The 18,631-nt window shown below is 46.5% G+C and overlaps 1 protein-coding gene across 3 annotated transcripts in view; it reads left to right on the forward strand.

Moving 5' to 3' along the window:
- The window catches only part of NOS1 (nitric oxide synthase 1), a 224,970-nt gene that overhangs the window by 175,991 nt on the left and 30,348 nt on the right, over window positions 1–18,631 (forward strand). For 2 of the 3 annotated variants that reach the window (XM_074402183.1, XM_074402184.1), the window contains exons 12-19: window positions 559–753; window positions 1,910–1,995; window positions 5,733–5,877; window positions 6,861–6,965; window positions 7,535–7,593; window positions 9,935–10,036; window positions 11,772–11,888; window positions 17,522–17,696. In XM_074402183.1, the coding sequence (XP_074258284.1) occupies window positions 559–753; window positions 1,910–1,995; window positions 5,733–5,877; window positions 6,861–6,965; window positions 7,535–7,593; window positions 9,935–10,036; window positions 11,772–11,888; window positions 17,522–17,696 (984 nt within the window). The remainder of the gene's footprint in view (window positions 1–558; window positions 754–1,909; window positions 1,996–5,732; window positions 5,878–6,860; window positions 6,966–7,534; window positions 7,594–9,934; window positions 10,037–11,771; window positions 11,889–17,521; window positions 17,697–18,631) is intronic. The other variant, XM_074402185.1, reaches the window with a different exon arrangement.

Below are 18,631 nucleotides of genomic sequence, written 5' to 3' on the forward strand. Positions count from 1 at the left end.
ATTATTCTAAGTCAAGTAACTCCGGAATGAAAAGCTAAAAATCGTATATTCTCACTCATAAGTGGGAGCTAAGCCATGAGGATGCAAAGGCATAAGAATGACACAGTGGCCTTTGGGGACTCAGGAGGAAACGTGGAAAGGGTGAGGGATAAAAGGCTACAAATCGGGTTCAGTGTGTGCTGCTCAGGTGATGGGTGAACCAAAACCTCACAAATCACCAAGCATGTAACCAAATAAATACCACCTGTTTCCCCAAAACCTATAAAGATTTAAAAATGTAAAAAGAAAGAAAAATGTGGGGGTTGGGACGGGAGAGGGGAAGATTGGCAAGATCCACACGCACGGCGTTAAAGACACCGTAGCACCAAACAAAGACTTTCTCCTGAGTCTGAGTAGAAGGACGGGATGAGAAACGCAAAGAGAATCATCGTTTCCCTTCACACTGCTCTAAACCGTCTCAGGGACCTCCCTTTGGGAAATGCTGCTCCGTGGGGAAGGGAGTCCTCACAATACCCCAGCTTCTCGTGCCTCCTGACCCCGTCCCCTCTCCTCCTGCAGAGCGACAAAGTGACCATTGTTGACCATCACTCCGCCACCGAGTCCTTCATTAAGCACATGGAGAATGAGTATCGCTCCCGGGGAGGCTGCCCTGCCGACTGGGTGTGGATCGTGCCCCCCATGTCCGGAAGCATCACCCCTGTGTTCCACCAGGAGATGCTCAACTACCGGCTCACCCCCTCCTTCGAATACCAGGTCCTGCCCTGTCCCTGACTCTTTTCATATTAAGTGTTCTGTGTCTGGTGGTCTGGTGTGTGTATCACATTTAGGGTCATTTCAACCCAGACTAGCGGTCTGAATGCTCGATAGCCACACGTGGCTGCTGGCTACCATATTGCACAGCACAGGTCTAGCTGAAAGAACAGGAGAGACTGTATGAGGCTGACATGATGGCTCACGCCTGTAATTCCAGTAATTTGGGAGGTTGAGATGGGAGGGTGACTTGAGGCCAGGAGTTTCAGATCAGCCTGGGCAATATAGTGAGACCCCAACTCTAAAAAAATTTTTTTTAATTAGCAGGTTGGGCATGGTGGCTCACATCTGTGATCCCAGCACTTGGGGAGGCCAAGGCGGGTGGATCACCTGAGTCAAGGGTTCGAGACCAGCCTGGCCAACATGGCGAAACCCCCTCTCTACTAAAAATATAAAAAATTAGCCTGGTGTATGCCTGTAGTCCCAGCTACTCAAGGGACCAAGGCAGGAGACTCACTTGAACCCAGAAAGTAGAGGTTGCAGTGAGCCAAGATCAAGCCACTGCACTCTAGCCCGGGCAACAGAGTGAGATGAGAAAGAGAAAGAGAAAATGAAGAAAAGGAAGGAAGGAAGGAAGGAAGGAGGGAGGGAGGGAGGGAGAGGGGAGAGAAAGAAAGAAAGCTAGCTGAGTGTGGTGGTACCCACCTGTAGTCCCAGCTGTTTGGGAGACCAAGATAAGAGGATCCCTTAAGCTAGGGAGGTCAGGGCTACAGTGAGCTATGATCACACCACTGCACTCTAGCCTGGGCAACAGAGTGAGACCCCCATCTCAAGAGAGAGAGAGAGAGACAGAGAGGGAGAGAGAGAGAGGAAATGAGAATGAGTAGTCAGGGGTCACAAGAAGAGAGTTTGAAAGGGACTGGGGGCTGAAGGGGAAGAGCTAGTAGGACACTGCCAAGGCCGGACCACCCACTGGGAAAGGACCCCCCACCACCACCACCCGCATCCCTACCTCCAAGGCAGTCACCACTGGGCAGAATTCTTCCCTTCAGGGGCCGAAGGTCAGGCAGCCGTAGCCCCAGGGGGTCCTGAGCATCTCCAGCAGGAGCCAGATGCCCTCACTGCAGTGACTGACCATAGCCCTCTCCTCTCTTCCCAGCCTGATCCCTGGAACACCCACGTCTGGAAAGGCACCAACGGGACCCCCACAAAGCGGCGAGCCATCGGCTTCAAGAAGCTGGCAGAGTAAGTTTCCTGCAGTGGGTGGGTCAGGTGGATGTGCCCACAAACTCAGAGAGCTTAGAGGAGAGGACAGGGCTGGGCAGATGCCTGTGCCCTCTGACCTCTCTGTAAGAGAGGGCACATGCCAGGCTAATTTTTTATATTTTTAGTAGAGATGGGGCTTTGCCATGTTGGCCAGGCTGGTCTTGAACTCCTGACTCAGGTGATCCACTCTGCCTTGGCCTCCCAAAGTACTGGGATCACAGGTGTGAGTCATCTTCTCCAGCCCCTGTGCCTTCTTTATCTCTGAGTCTGATCTGTGAATGTGGTTTCAACTCTTCTTCTCAGCCTCGCTTTCCTCACCCCGGTTTCCTAAATTCTTGTCCTGGAGGCAGTGGTGTGTTGGCAAACCAGCCCTCCTAATAATAATAACAGTAATAGTAATACTTGATTTTTTTTTTTTTTTTTGAGATGGAGTCTCTCTCTTTCCCAGGCTGGAGTACAATGGTGCAATCTCGGCTCACTGTAACCTCCATCTCCCAGGTTGAAGTGACTCTCCTGCCTCAGCCTCCAGAGTAGCTGGGATTACAGGCGCGCACCACTATGCCTGGCTAATTTTTGTATTTTTGGTAGAGATGGGGTTTCACCATGTTGGCCAGGCTGGTCTCATACTCCTGACCTGGTGATCTACCCACCATGGCCTCCCAAAGTGCTGGGATTACAGACGTGAGCCACCATGCCCGGCCACCTTGATTTTAATATTTGCCAGTTTCCATAATGTAAATATTCTCACTATGACCGATTCCTTCTTTTTCTTTCTTTCTCTTTTTTCTTTTCTTTTCTCTCTTTCTTTCATTCTTTCTTTTTTCTTTTCTTTTCTCTCTCTTCCTTTCTTTCCTTCCTTCTTTCTTTTCTTTCTTTCTCTCTCTCTTGTTCTTTCTTCTTTTCTTTCTTTTCTTTCTTCTTGGGTCTCACTCTGTTGCCCAGGCTGGAGGGGTCTCACTTTGTTGCCCAGGCTAGTCTCGAACACCTGGCCTCAAGTGATCCTCCTTCCTCAGCCTCCCAAAGTGTTAGGATTACAGGTGTGAGCCACTGCACCTGGCCTAGGAAGTCACAGAACCCAGAGTAGAAAGGAGCTAGTTAGTCAGCTTCAGCACACTATTGCCTAGAGAGCACCCTCGTTCAGGGCTGACCCCTAATTTTACTCATTCATTCATTTACTCATTCATTCATTGATTCATTAGCTAGGTGTTGTGGCACACACCTGTAGTCCTAACTACTCAGATTCTATCAGGCACTGTGCAGGACTCCAGAGGTATCATAGCAAGCTAGACGAACACTGCCCCTGCTGTCAGGAAGCACACAGCCATTCCTTTGTCAGAGAATCAATAAATACAGTAAACATGGCCACTGCAAAAACTACCATTGAGGAATGGTTCCTGGAAATAATAATGGTTCACAGAGTTTGGGAGGTTGGGGAGGGCTTCCTACAGGAGGTGACAACTGAAAAAAGAATGAAATGAACAAAGTTTAAGCAAGGAGGGGAAGGAAGAGGGTTATGGCCTGAGGCTACCGAGAAGTGATTTTCCTGAAAAATTCCTGACTGCAGGGGACCAGCAGACAAGTAGGGCGGGTTAACTAAGTTGATTTAATGGGTATGGCAGCCTTCTGCCCCAAAAAAGGGAACCCCACTGATCCACTAAGTATAGACCACTGTTTGGAGCTTTTTTTCAGAAGACACTACTCTCTTTCCCCAGTTCCCTCAGGTCCAGAATTCTCTATGTATGATAACTAGTTGTACAGCAGGTGCCATCTAAGCCTTGGGCCCCAGAGGCAAGACACTGATCGGTCTTCAAGGGACTCAACCCCATGTCCTGGCTCCATTAATAGAACCCATGGAATCTCTCTCTCTCTCTCTCTCTCTCTCTCTCTCGCTCTCGCTCTCGCTCTCGCTCTCGCTCTCTCTCGCTCTCTCCCACCTTCCACCCTAATCCCATCCCCCAGCCAACAAGAACACATCATCAGCCACCCTTTCCCTAACGGGACTGTCTCAGATATTCTCAGGGAGGGCAATCATTGGCTTCAGTTCAGCTACTGTCTCTGGGGAGGAAGGGGAGGGAGAAATCTCAAACATTAATTGCACTATTAAGTTTCGGGTAGTAACAATGGGAATTAATTATAGATGCATCTTTATGCTCAAATTATTCAAAGGGAACCCTCCAGGTACCTTTTATTTCTGTCTGTTTCTTCCCATTAGCTAAGTCTTCCTGCAGCGTGGGCCGTTTCCCTGATTCTAAAAAATAATGAACTTAACGCCACTAATCCCAGGTGGGGGGAAATTAGCAATGTGTCTGCACGGAGATTCCTACTTACAACAGGGAGGCTCATTCAGGAGTCAAGCCTGGGTATTCCTGAGCCTCGAGCCTGTCTGCTACATGCCCCCGGAACTCGCCCTGCCCAGTAGAGGGGAAGGAAGAGACACTGGTTTGGGCTTCTCTGTTTAGCTAGAAAGAGGCTGCATCTGATGTTCAGACTCCCCAGTGTATCCGTGGCAGCATCTTTTAAAATTCATAACTTTTATTTTCTTTTTTATAGAGACAAGGTCTCACTATGTTGATCAAGCTGGTTTCAAACCCTTGCCCTCAAGTGATCCTCCCGCCTCAGCCACCCAAAGTGCCAGGATCACAGGCATGAACCACTATGCCCATCCCATAACTTCTTTTGATAGATATTTATTTAGTGCCTATTGGGTATCAGGCTCTGTGCAAGACCCTAGACATGCTTTGCTGCATAAGCCAGACCTGGCCCTTCCCTTGTTGATCTATAAACCTCTAAACTCCCATCAAACTCAATGCCTGGTGGCTTATGAGTGATTGATTTCTCTCTCTCTCTTTCACACATGTGCATACACATACACATACACATTAGAATATAAGCCCCATGGCCGGGCACGGTGGCTCCTGCCTGTAATCCCAGCACTTTGGGAGGCTGAGGCAGGTGGATCACCTAAGGTCAGAAGTTCGAGACCAGCCTGCCCAACATGGTGAAACCCCAGTCTGTGCTAAAAATACAAAAAATTAGCCAGGCGTGGTGGCATGCACCTGTAGTCCCAGCTACTCGGGAAGCTGAGGCAGGAGAATCGCTTGAACCCAGTGGGTGGAGGTTGCAGTGAGCCTGCATTGTACCATCGCACTCCAACCTGGGCAACAAGAGCAAAACTCCATCTCAAAAAAAAAAAAAGAAAGAAAAAGAAAAGAATATGAGCCCCATGTCAGCTGCATGCCATAGCTATGTTCTCTATGGTCTCCACTTCCTGCAACAATACTGACACATAGTTAGGCACTTAACAAATATCTGATGAATGAAAGAGAGAGGAAATGGATGAATAATCATATTTTGAGGCAATCCTTGGCAAACCAAGGTGCTTAAGTGTGGGATCAATCAAGTACCAACCTAACAAAACTACTCCTTTTAACTGATGACTAATTGCTCTAGTGGGATTTAATAGATGATTTAATATCCAGCATTATCTCTAGAGAAGTTAAAAAATAAAATAAAGGATTTACTAATACTTTAATAATACAGTGCTTGAACTCAACGGCTTCAGGCGTCTCTGAGGAAACCCCTTATGCCATCAAAGATCAAAGGAGTTCTCTTCTGTTATATTTCATGGATCCTGGTTCTGGCACAAAAGTCCCAATCCAGCATCTTCTTTCCCCTGTTCTGTTTCCCATTTTTCCTCTCCATCCTCTTCCCTCCAGAGCTGTCAAGTTCTCGGCCAAACTGATGGGACAAGCTATGGCCAAGAGAGTCAAAGCGACCATCCTCTATGCCACAGAGACAGGCAAATCGCAAGCTTACGCCAAGACCTTGTGTGAGATCTTCAAACATGCCTTTGACGCCAAGGTAGGTGGGGGCCGCAGTAGCTCCCCCAGATTCTTATGGTAAATAAAGGCAGGAATGGGGAAAAGAGAAGTCAGCAGAGAAGAAGCCTTCAGCAAAGGATGAAAACACACCTGACGATGCCTGTCAGCTCACGCACACATTTGCATACGTGTCAGGGGACTGTGATATTCCTCTCCCCATGAGCCCTTCGGGAGTCTAGGAGCCACAAAACGAAATTTCCCTCTTAAGTGCAAAATGTTAGAGGGTTTATAAGAAACCATTCTGAGGTCTGTTTGGGAAGCTTTGCATGAAGTACAGCTCAATGGTTTTCATTGCTGTTGCAGGACTTCTCAGAGCCTGTAATCTGTAAGCATGTGTTATAATCTCCAAAAGAGGCGAGGATAGGATATAAATGTTTCCCAAATATATTTGACTGTGGATCACTTGTTTTCATGGAGCATTTCAGGAGACTGGGATTTTCTAGAACCTATTTTGAGAAATGTTGCTCAGACAATGATGAGACCCAGGGCAATCATCTTTCCAGAAGGCAGGTATCTCAGACTGGTTTAGCCAGGTGCTCCCACTGCTGGGGATAAGATCAGAGACGATGTTGAGAAGACTTGGTCAGCTGTAGCTAGGTTGTTCCCAGCCTGACTAGGGTCAGGAAGAATCCAGGACCAATTGACTATCAGAATCCCAAGGGATTCTGTCCAGATCTGTCTCTAGTGTCTGCCAACCTCTTGAACCACTGCCCCAAACTCTCCACAGTCCTTCGGGCCACAGTGATCATAGTAAGTTCCCATGCTACCAAAAAGCATTAGTTCTACCCACTTTAACACCCCAGATCTTTTGGTTCTCCTTGCAAAGGAGATGACTCCAGATGACATATTTTTCCTTTCTCTCCTCTTCTCCTTCCCCCATCACTTTTTATCTTTCCCACCTCTTTTCTCTCCTCATCCCCTTCTCCCTCTCCCCACCCTACACCTGTGCCCCTGCCCACCTAGGTGATGTCCATGGAAGAATATGACATCGTGCACCTGGAACATGAAACTCTGGTCCTTGTGGTTACCAGCACCTTTGGCAACGGGGATCCCCCTGAGAATGGGGAGGTGAGATGAGCTTTTACCTGTTCAAGAGTGTGGTTCCATCATTGGGAAGAAGGGGGTCCACAGTTGAGACTCTTCCTATACCTGCTGTTCAGTAGCAAACCCTCCCAGAGCCTCAAAGCCAGTAATTTTCATTTGGATCCAAGTTATCCAAAGATGGGACAGTTCCAAGTCCTCAGCTTGCTGATGTCCACTAGTTAGCAAGTCCCTGGTGAAAATATTGTCACCTAAGTCAGCTGTTTGTTTGCAGTGGCAGCTCTAATCATGAGCTTGATGTCCCCTGCTGTAGATGAGGGATATGGGGACAATATTTTTATAGCGAGAAGGCTCCAAAGGAAAGTTGTATGCTGGGGGCAGGGACTCTATCCCTGTAGCTGTTTAAACAGCAGGTGTATCCGCTGCATCTGCAACCCCAGCGTTACTGTCCAGCCTGAGCCCCTGACCTCTCTTGACATCCTGGCTTCCAGGCATCAGCCTCCTCTTTGACAGCCAGAACCCCAGACCCTCAGTGCCCGACCTGATGTCCCACTTACTAAGATGTGCTAATTTCACCCATCTGTTTCGGCCTCCAGAAATTCGGCTGTGCGTTGATGGAAATGAGGCACCCCAACTCTGTGCAGGAAGAAAGGAAGTAAGTGAATGACCCCTCCGACGTCACCCACCACCCCCTGAGGGTAACTGGACATTGAAATTTGGCACCTGGTGTTCACATTTGAGTTCTGGACGGTGGCTGTAATCTGATGTCCATTCATGATGGGCCTTAGTTGTGAGGTGTCTGCAGTCTACTGGGGCCAATATTTTGGTTTCTGAGTCACTTCACAGCCGTGTGCCTCAGTTTCCTTTTCTATTAAATAGAGATTATAGCACCTGCCTTGACTTTCTAATTAGTAAGAATCAAATCAGAAACTAGATGTAAGAGCACTGTGTAAATATTGTTCTTTTTTTTTTTTTTTTTTTGACATGGAGTTTCGCTCTTGTTACCCAGGCTGGAGTGCAATGGCGCGATCTCGGCTCACCGCAACCTCTGCCTCCTGGGTTCAGGCAATTCTCCTGCCTCAGCCTCCTGAGTAGCTGGGATTACAGGCACGCACCACCATGCCCAGCTATTTTTTTTGTATTTTTAGTAGAGACGGGGTTTCACCATGTTGACCAGGATGGTCTCGATCTCTTGACCTCACGATCCACCCACCTCGGCCTCCCAAAGTGCTGGGATTACAGGCATGAGCCACCACGCCCAGCCCAATATTGTCCTTATTCTTTTTCCCTCTTTGGGAACCTACATTCAAAATCAGTGCAAGGCAGTCAGGCATGGTAGCACACGCCTGTAGTCTCAGCTACTCTGGAGGCTGAGCTGGAAGGATCACTTGACCCCTGGAATTTGAGGTCAGCCTGAACAACCAGACCTGTCAAAAAAAAAAAAAAAAAAAGTTGCTAAAATCAAAGAATGGAACTTCTTTCCTTAGAAGCTTACTGTCTGATGCTCACGGTGAAGTCGCAGCTAATGTAGAAATTGAGTTCAAAAGATAAGATACCTCGTAAGACAAAACATACCTGTAGTCAAACATATGTTTGCAGTGGAACTGTGTCTAACATGGGATTGAGTTCTAAAGGTATTTGGTAAAGTAAAAAAGCATCTAATCAAACTTACCGTTGATGGCTTGGCATGGTGGCTCACGCCTATAATCCTAGTCCTGCGGGAGGCTGAGGTATGAGGATTGCTTGAAGCCAGGAGTTCAAACCAGCCAGAGCAATATAGCAAGATCCCATCTCTACAAAAAAAATTTTTTTAATTAGCTGGACATGGTGGTGTGCACCTGTAGTCTCAGCTACTCCAGAGGCTGAGGCAGGATCACATGAGCTCAGGGGCTGGAGGCTACAGTGAGCCATAATTGTACCACGGCATCCCAGCCTGGGCAACAGAGCAAGACCCTGTCTCTAAAAAATAATTTTTTTTTGAGACAGAGTTTCATTCTTATCACCAAAGCTGGAGTACAATGGCTTGATCTCAGCTCACTGCAACCTTTGCCTCTGGGGTTCAAGCAATTCTGGAGCCTCAGCCCCCTAAGTAGCTGGGACTATAGGCATGCACCACCGCACCTGGCTAATTGTTGTATTTTTAGTAGAGACAGGGTTTCACCATGTTGGCCAGGCTGGTCTTGAACTTCTGACCTCAAGTGATCCACCTGCCTCAGCCTCCCAAAGTGCTGTCACTGCACCTGGCCAAAAAAAAATTTTCAATTACCCTTGAAAAGCCCTCGCATCCCCCATAAGGTATAGAACATACAGTGTGTGCACACTGAGCTGCCTTTCAATGAGGCCAACTCAGTATTTGCTCCAGCGGGGAGCAGATCCCTGTGTCCGAAGATGAACATCAAGTGCTGTGGCTGGCTGGTGTTTATTGACTGTGTTAAGCAGAAAATCCCTTCTGAGGCCAGGCATGGTGGTTTATACCCGTAATCCCAGCACTTTGGGAGGCCAAGGCAGGAGGATCACCTGAGTCGGGAGTTCAAGACCAGCCTGGACAACATGGTGAAATCCATCTCTACTAAAAGCATAAAAATTAGCTGGGCGTGGTAGTGTGCACCTGTAATCCCAGCTGCTTGGGAGGCTGAGACAGGAGAATCACTTGAAGCCAAGAGGTTGAGGTTGTAGTGAGCTGAGATCGCGCCACTGCACTCCAGCCTGGTGACAGAGAGAGACTCCATCTCAAAAAAAAAAAAAAAAAAAAAAAAAAAAAAAATCACTTTTGATTTTCTTTGTTCAGTGAACGTGCTGCCAGACTCACATACTTTTGATACTCAGACTGTTGCTGAGTTCCTGTGGTCAGCCCTCGTTCTACGCTCACCTCCAGCGTCTTAGCCCTCACTTTCCCCACTGCTCTCCCTCCCACCCCATCCTGGGTGGCCTCCTAGCAAGTTCCCTCTCACCCCCCCTTCAGGGAGAGATAGGGCACCATCGATTCTCCCCTCTAGGTACCCGGAACCCTTGCGTTTCTTTCCCCGTAAAGGGCCTCCCCTCCCCCATGGTGACACAGAAGTCCACGGTCTGGCTGCAGCCCGTGACACCCAGCACAGGTAGAGTGTGCATGTGTGTGCATGTGCACATGTGTGTACATGCATGCGTGTGAAAATATGTGCATGCATGCCCAATGCCTGAGCATCCAAGGCCACACATCTAGGTCTCAAGGAGACCCGAGTTCTAACCCGGGCTGTGTCACTAACTCACTAAGTGACCTTGAGCAAGTCACTTCTGTGGGCCTCGGTCTTTCTCATCTGCCAAATGGGGAGAAATTATCCCTGCCCTACCCACTTCTGTGGCCTGCTGGCAGGGTCAAAGGGTAATAACAAAGAGGAAAGCATTTGGAAAAACCTCCAGCCTCATACAAATGCACGTGCCGTTATTTTTACCCACAACCATCAACCATGCCTCCCACACTAACAACACAGCCACCCCCTGATATATTCCATGACTCAATTTGAGACTATTTTAGGGCAGAAAATACACTTACATATATTTAGAACTTTCCCGATGCTGGAGGGAAAACTTAAAAGAACATCCAGCTTAGAAACCCTGCTGTCGGAATGCACCATTTCTTTTCTTTTCTTCTTTTTCTCTTTCATGTTCTTTTTTTTTTTTTTTTTAATCTTTTGCAACTAGATTCGTGTGTTGAGTTTTGGGTTTTGTTTTGGAGTTTTGATTGTGTGTTGCTTTGGTCTCAGATTTTTTGTTCGCGTTTGCTTTGTTTTGTTTTGCCTTGCCTGAGAGCACTACTTCCCACTTTCAGAGGAAAACTGAGATATTAAATTTTTTTTTTAGTCTCAAGATTCCTGAGCCTTTCATGCTAAGGTTTGAGTCCCGATGACATCTTCCTTCACCTTCAAAATAATTTAATTAAAAAATGCAATCTCTTTCTGTGCCAAGTGTCAGTGCTGAGCATTTTTTATGTTTCCTTGAAATGTGAAATGTGACACAGGCCCGAAGTGTCTAAGGACCGTAACTTTATGGAAGGACAGTAGTGAGTGGCATGCTCCAGCACTGTCCAGAAGAACTTTCTACAGAGATGCAAATGTTCTGTATCTGTGCTGTCCACGATAGCAGCCACTAGCCACATGTGGCTCTGGAGCACCTGAAATGTGGCTAGTGCGAGTGACCTGGACCCTGCTATGACCCTGTGGTTCTCAAACCTGGGTGCACATCAGAATCACCTAGGGAGGTCTGCAGTGTACCAACCACATTGGCTTGTATTTAATTCAAATTAATTTAACTTTAGATAGCCACACTTAGCCAGTGGCTGCCATCTGGGACAGCATAGTCTAGTTTCTAGCCACTTAAAGTCTAGAGACACTGGAATCTCCTGTGAGCTTCTTAGAAATGCAGAACCCCAAGCTAGGTCCCAGACCTACTTAATCAGAATCTGCATTTTAATGAAATCCCAGGATGATTCCTGTGCACATTAAAATTTGAGAAACAAGAAAACATGGTCTAATGGTTTAGGAGGGTGGTTAGTTCTATTCCTGACTTCTTACTGATTTAATCGTTTCAACTTTATGGGTCTCAAGTTTCCTGAGTTAAGCATGGCTAGAAGCCTTTTAAGTGCCAGTGAGGTCAAGTGCAGATGAACAGCTACCACTGTGGTGGGCATGAGTAAGTTGGCAGATTATAAAAGAGGCCATGGGAGTGTTATGGTCTGACTCAACGTACAAGAGAAGGCCCTAGAATCAGGACTGGTAACTTGAAGATTCATCAAGGGTGTTGACCTCAGGAGGGAGCTTCAGGCCAGAGCTCACAGGTTCTCTTTGATTTTGGCAGGAGCTACAAGGTCCGATTCAATAGCGTCTCCTCCTACTCTGACTCCCAAAAATCATCAGGCGATGGACCCGACCTCAGAGACAACTTTGAAAGTGCTGGACCCCTGGCCAATGTGAGGTGAGCAAGGGGATAACAGGGTCGGGGGTCAGAGAAGACCAAGTCTCCCGGGGAGCTGGACCTAGTTACAAAGTGAGCCCTTTGTGGTGGGGAGGGAGTCTCCCTTCCATGCCCATTCATTTCTCATAAAACCAGCTGCATGGCTGTCTAGGATCCCTCCCACCCATTAAGTCACTTTGCCTGGTTTCCCCATGCACCATTTTTGATCCTTTATGCGACTTCTTTTCCTATACACACTCCCTCAGAGCCCCATTACCCAAGGTTCACCCCATTATTCGTGCTGAAATATCAATCCCTGGATATTGCTCAATGAGCTGCCCTTCCCAATAGCTATGGTGTATACTTAATAGAAGCTTCTGTAGACACCTTGCCATGGCCCAATGGTTCCCTACCCTGGAGGCTCATCAAAATCACCTAGAGAGGTTTGCAGCCTACTAATACAATAACCAAGCCCCAACTCCAGAGATTCTGATGGAATTGATCTAGAATTGGGCTCATATGTTGCTTTTTTTCTTTTTCTTTAAGTCTCTCCAACTGACTCTAACATGCAGTCATGCCCTAACCCCACGTTATCTCATGGCATAGTCACATACTATGAGATAATTTTAGGAAGTATGGGAACAGTTATTTTATATTACAATAGTCGTGTATTCGGTTTAATGGGTTCTTGGAAGGAAAGAAAACTGGGATGTCAAACCATATCCCTTGGTTTCAGGGATATGGATCAAGACAAGACCGATGTGAGTTGCCCATAGGAAGGACATTCAGGCCTGGCCACAGATCTCTCAGACCTTCGCTAATGAAACCTTCTCCATCATTACCTAGAGCAATGCTTAGTACATAATATAGATCACAGTTCGTTAGATATCAAAACATCTATTATGTCCTCCAGGACATTTTAAAATAGGATTTATGGTTTTTTGCTTGTATGATGCTGTTGTTGTTGAAAAGATGGAGTCTCGCTGTCACCCAGGCTGGAGTGCAGTGGCACGATCTCAGCTCACTGCAACCTCTACCTCCCAGGTTCAAGAGATTCTCCTGCCTCAGCCTCCTGAGTAGCTGGGACTACAGGTGCACGCCGCCATGCCCAGCAATTTTTTTTTATTTTTTTTAAGTAGAGACCAGATTTCATTATGTTGCCCAGGCTGGTCTTGAACTCCTGAGTTCAGGCAATCCGATTGCCTCGACCTCCCAAAATGCTGGGATTAAAGGTGTGAGGCCACTGTGCCCAGCCTAGGCTTTATGCTTTAAAGCAATTTTAGTTGACAGCAAAGTGAGCAGAAAATACAGAGCGTTCCCATATCTTCCTTTCCCTACACAGACAGTCTCTCCTCCTATCAGCATCCTGCACCAGAGTGGTGCGTTTGTTAGAATGATGCACCTACAATGACAAGTCATTATCAGCCTCAGGCCGTCATTTACTCTAGGGTTCACTCTTGGCGCTGCACATTCTATAGGTTTTGACATCAGTACTTTTTGCAGCCCAACATTGAAATATCAGTTCTGGAGTTTGACAGTCAGACCCATTTTTCCCTTATTAAATCTATCATGGCAGGGTTTGGCAAACTCTTGCCTGTGGGCCAAATCCAGCCTGGTCACTGCATATATTTTACAACCCATGAGCTAATAAAGGGTTTTCTTACCAACGAACATTTGTAATTAGTTTGATGGTAGAAAACATTACCTTTGAACCCCAATAAAGGAAATGTCACTCTTCTCCCCCAAAAAATGAATTCCAGTGTTCTCATAGTCAACCTTTGTTAAAGTATGCTTAATTATTATTATTATGTTTTTAATTTTAGCAATTGAAAATGTTCAAGAATTTGTTTTCTTTCTTGTTTTGTAAGTACCTACATAATACCTTCAATTTTACTTCTTGGCCTGTAAGCCTAAGAATATTTGCTGTCTGACCCCCACATATAAAAAATTTGCCAACACCAGGCACAGTGCCTCATGCCTGTAATCCCAGCACTTTGGGAGGCCAAGGCAGGCAGATCACTTTAGTTCAGGAGTCCAAGACCAGCCTGGACAACGTGGCAAAACCCCATTTCTACCAAAAATATAAAAACTTAGCTGCTCCTGGTGGCAGACACCTGTGGTCCCAGCTACTCTGGTGAGGCTCGAACCTGAGAGGCTGAGGTTGCAGTGAGCCAAGATTGTGCCACTGCACTCCAGCCTGAACGACAGAGCAAAGCTGTCTCAAAAAAAAACCATAAAGTTTGCCAAGGCCAGGCACAGTGGCTCACGCCTACCATCTCAACACTTTGGGAGGCTGAGGCGGGAGGATCACTTAGTTTAGACCAGCCTAGGCAACACATTGGGACCCTGTCTCTACAGAAAAAAATGTCTCTACAGAAAAAAAGTGAAAAAAATGAATTGATTAGCCAGGCACAGTGGCACATGTCTTCAGTCCCAGCTACTAGGAGGCTGTGGTGGGGAGATTGCCTGAGCCTAGGAGATCAAGGCTGCAGTAAGCCATGATCACACTACTACTGCACTCCAACCCGAATGACAGAGCAATCGAGACCCTGCCTCGAAAAAATGTTTGCCAACTCCTGGTTTGGAGGCTTAAAATAGGAATTTTGAAATCATAAGCTGAAGATTGTGATGGAAATGTGACAAGCAGTGACTGTGATCTGGGTCCTCAGGTCCACCAAGAAGAACATTAATGAATCAACTGCCTGAATCATCATCTGTTGGTGAAAACAAGAGTCAGGAGTCTTAGTTTGTTCGGGCCGCTATACCCAGTGTCATAAACTGGCAGCTTGTAAACAACAGAAATGTATTTCTCACAGTTCTAGAGGCTGGGAAGCCCAAGATCAAGGTGCTGGCAGATTCAGTGTCTGGTGAGGGCCTACTCTGTGGCTCACAGATGGTGGCTTCCAACTGCATCCTCACATGGCAGAAGGGGAAGAACTCTGGTTTCTTCAGCGCCTTATGAGGGCACTGATCTCATTCATGAGGCTTCATCTTCATGACTCAGTCACATCTAAAAAGGCCACTAATACCATGACACTGGGGGTTAGATTTCAACCTGTGAATTTGGGGGTGACACAAACATTCAGATCATAGCAGTGCTGAGCTAGTGAGGAAAGATGAAAAGCAAGTTCAAAAGCACAAATGAGTAATTAACAGTATCAGTGGTAATTAAATATGGCAGACATCACAAACATAAATCACAGAGATTCGGGAAACAACACCTTAACCAGAAGGCATGACTCATGCTGGGAGTTCCCAGGTCTACACTGGGCTAAGGCTGAAGCAGGTGGCTTAGGGTAGGGGTGCCCTTTCCCGTTACCCTTCCAATCAGCCCACACCCAATCCCCATTTCTGTCTACGTGTCAGGCCGCCACCCTGCAAGAAAAGAGTAATGTTTTTAAATCCAGGAAGATCCTTGGTTAAGAGTAAATGGCAGTCTGGGCACGGCAGCTCATGCCTGTAATCCCAGCACTTTGGGAGGCTGAGGTGTGTGGATCACCTGAGGTCAGGAGTTCAATACCATCGTGACCAACATGGTGAAACCCCATCTCTACTAAAAATATAAAAATTAGCTGGGTATGGTTGTGGGGGCCTGTAATCCCAGCTACTCAGAGGGTGAGACAGGAGAATTGCTTGAACCTGGGAGGCGGAGGTTGCAGTGAGTCAAGATCGCCACACCACTGCACTTCAGCCTGGGCAACAAGAGCAAGACTGTCTCAAAAAAAAAAAAAAAAAAAAAAAGAAGAAGAAGAAGTAAATGGCAAAATGCTGTCTAATCCCACATACTTTATTTAGAAAGGCTCTGGAATTCTAGGGAAAGGTGGGCAAGGAAGAAGAGGAAGATGAAATGATACGAGTGGATTTGAGAGGAGTGGATATTAACCTATGTTAACCTTCACCTGTGACGCACCTGGACCCACCCCAAGTTCATGCTCCAATGATGGAGAATACCTCCCCAACTTCTCCTACCTTCTTCCTTCCTCCCCATCCTAATCTGTTCCCATGTTGTTACCATCACCCTGAAAAAGAGATTCAGGGGCAGGGCCTGACCCTGTATGGGGTAGTTTAAGTAACCCCTCTCCATGGTTTATCTGAGATGACAGTCTATAGAAGAACACTCCGACCTTAAAAAGTGGGGCAGGGGGGTGATTTTGTCCCATTCATGAACTGTTATTCTGTCCCTGTGAGGTCTAAGACCCATAGTCAAGACCGAGTTCTGGAAATGTGGCAGAAAGTGTCTGAAGGGCTGTAGACCAGCCCTACAGAAGCCCTCCATTTCCCATAATTCAGTCAAAGTGTCCCCACCTCAACACAGAGAAATATCTCGTGAACTTGACCCCACTGGTTCAAGCACCAACATTTTCTTGGTGGTCTCTATGCACAGAGGGTCTATGAAGAAAACTCATTTCATAGCCCTTACAAAGAATCAAACCAGAGTAATTTTTTTTTAAGACAGAGTCTTTCTCTGTCGCCCAGGCTGGAGCGCAGTGGCACGATCTTGGCTCACTGCAGCCTCCACCTCCCTGATTCAGGTGATTCTCCTGCCTCAGCCTCCCAAGTAGCTGAGACTACATGTGTGTGCCACCACGCCTAGCTAATTTTTTATATTTTTAGTATAGACAGGGTTTCACCATGTTAGCTAGGATGGTGTCAGTCTCTTGACCTCGTGATCCACCTGCCTTAGCCTCCCAAAGTGCTTCGATTACAGGCGTGGGCCACTATACCCAGCCTATTTATAACTCTTTGATCTCCTTTTTAGAAGAACCTGTTTGATGTGTTGATGACAGTTTCTTCTGGTCTCCTCATTAATATAAGTCCCTGAGAACTATTATGTTATAGTTTCATTGTCTTCATACTTAAAACTAATCTAGTTATGCCACTTGTAGAATTCAAGCCCACCACTAACATACGCTAATTTCTCCAATTGGTCCAGCTTAGAAATGGACATGCAAGAAACAGCCAGTGGTTCCAGGTCGCCGCTATCCCTAACTTGTCCTCCTTAGAATCAATTAGAATATTCTCCAGATGATGGTGATACTTACAAGAGACCAAAAGAAAGGGAGAGAAACCCTTGAGAGCCCTTAGGTTTAAAGTGCCCTTCCACAGATGAGCTTGGGGTTGCCTGACTGCCATCAGCTAAATACTGTTCTTCTTGAGATACCAGATATATTAGTTCAGGCTGCCACAACAAAATAGCACAGAGTGGTATTGGCCGTAGTTCTAGAACTCACAGACAGCTTAAACAGAAACTTAATTTCTCATGATACTGGAAGCCGGAACTCCAAGATCAAGGTGCTAGCAGGGTTGCCTTCTGGTGAGGTCTCGCTTTCTGGCTTGCAGATGACCACCTTCTTGCTATGTCCACAGAGAGAGAGAGACAGGTAGAGAGAGAGAAAGAGAGAAGAAGAGAGAGAGTGCTCTGGTGTCTCTTCCTCTTCTCTAAGGACACGAATCCTATCAGATCAGAGCTCTACCCTTATAACCTCATTTAACTTTAATTACCTCCTTAAAGGCCCTATCTGGAAATACAGTTGTAAGGAGATTAGAGTTTTAATATATGAAATGTGGGGGGACACAGTTCAGCCCATTACACCCGACACTCCCCACATTCCCCACAGTCCCTTAGCATGAACATTCTGTTGTCTCCCTGGCAGGTTCTCAGTGTTCGGCCTCGGCTCACGAGCGTACCCTCACTTTTGCGCCTTTGGACATGCCGTGGACACCCTCCTGGAAGAACTGGGAGGGGAGAGGATCCTGAAGATGAGGGAAGGGGATGAGCTCTGTGGGCAGGAGGAGGCTTTCAGGACCTGGGCCAAGAAGGTCTTCAAGGTAATCATGGACCTACAGGAGAAGTAATGCTCCCCACGCTCCCCAAAGACAGCACCTAAACCGTCAGGAAGAGAAGAAACTTGTACAAACCCTCAGTACCTTTCCCACTTAACCAGCCTAGATGCAGCTTTAAACAGCTCAGACAAATCTGGGTGACCTGAGAACACATATTTTCTACCTAGAATCCAACATCCTGCATTATGGGCAAGGAGTTGGTTCATAAAAATGTTATGCAGTCTTGGAACGTCAGGCTGGGAGGGAGCCATCCCTCATTCAAATTTGGTATACAGGTACATAAAAAAACACACAGAGTTGCTCGACCAAACCAAACTGAAGATCCGGGCAGTCTGTCAACTTTGACAAGCCTACCCTCTTGTGCTAGGTCGTCAGTAACCAGTATGGTAGCCACTAAGCACACATAGCCATTTAAATTTAAACTAATTAAACTTGCATATGATGAATGGGTAAATAAAATGTGGTACATCAATGCAGCAGAATGTTCTTCATCCACGAAAAGGAATGAAGTGGTGATACCTGCTACAACATGATGGACCTTGAAAACTTTATGCTAAGTGGAAGAAGCCAGTCACAAAAGAATACGTATTGCAGGATGCCGTTTATATGAAATGTCCACAATGAGAAAATCCATAGAGACAGAAGGCAGGTTAGTGGTTGCTAGGGGTTATGGGGATGAGAAATGTAAGTAACCGCTAACAGATTTTAAAAAAATTGTTGTGGGGGTTGGGGTGATGAGAATGTTCTGGAAGCAGATAGTGGGAAGGGTTGCATAACCTTGTGAATGTTCTACGTGCCACAGAATTGTGCATGTTTAAGTAGTGAATTATGTTATATGAATTGCATCTACACCTATTTATACGGTACAAAATTAAATAAGGCTGGACAAGATGGTTCATGCTTATAATCCCAGCACTTTG

Source organism: Saimiri boliviensis, chromosome 7 (genome assembly GCF_048565385.1).
Source record: "Saimiri boliviensis isolate mSaiBol1 chromosome 7, mSaiBol1.pri, whole genome shotgun sequence".
In the NCBI taxonomy this organism is placed as follows: Eukaryota; Metazoa; Chordata; class Mammalia; order Primates; family Cebidae; genus Saimiri; species Saimiri boliviensis.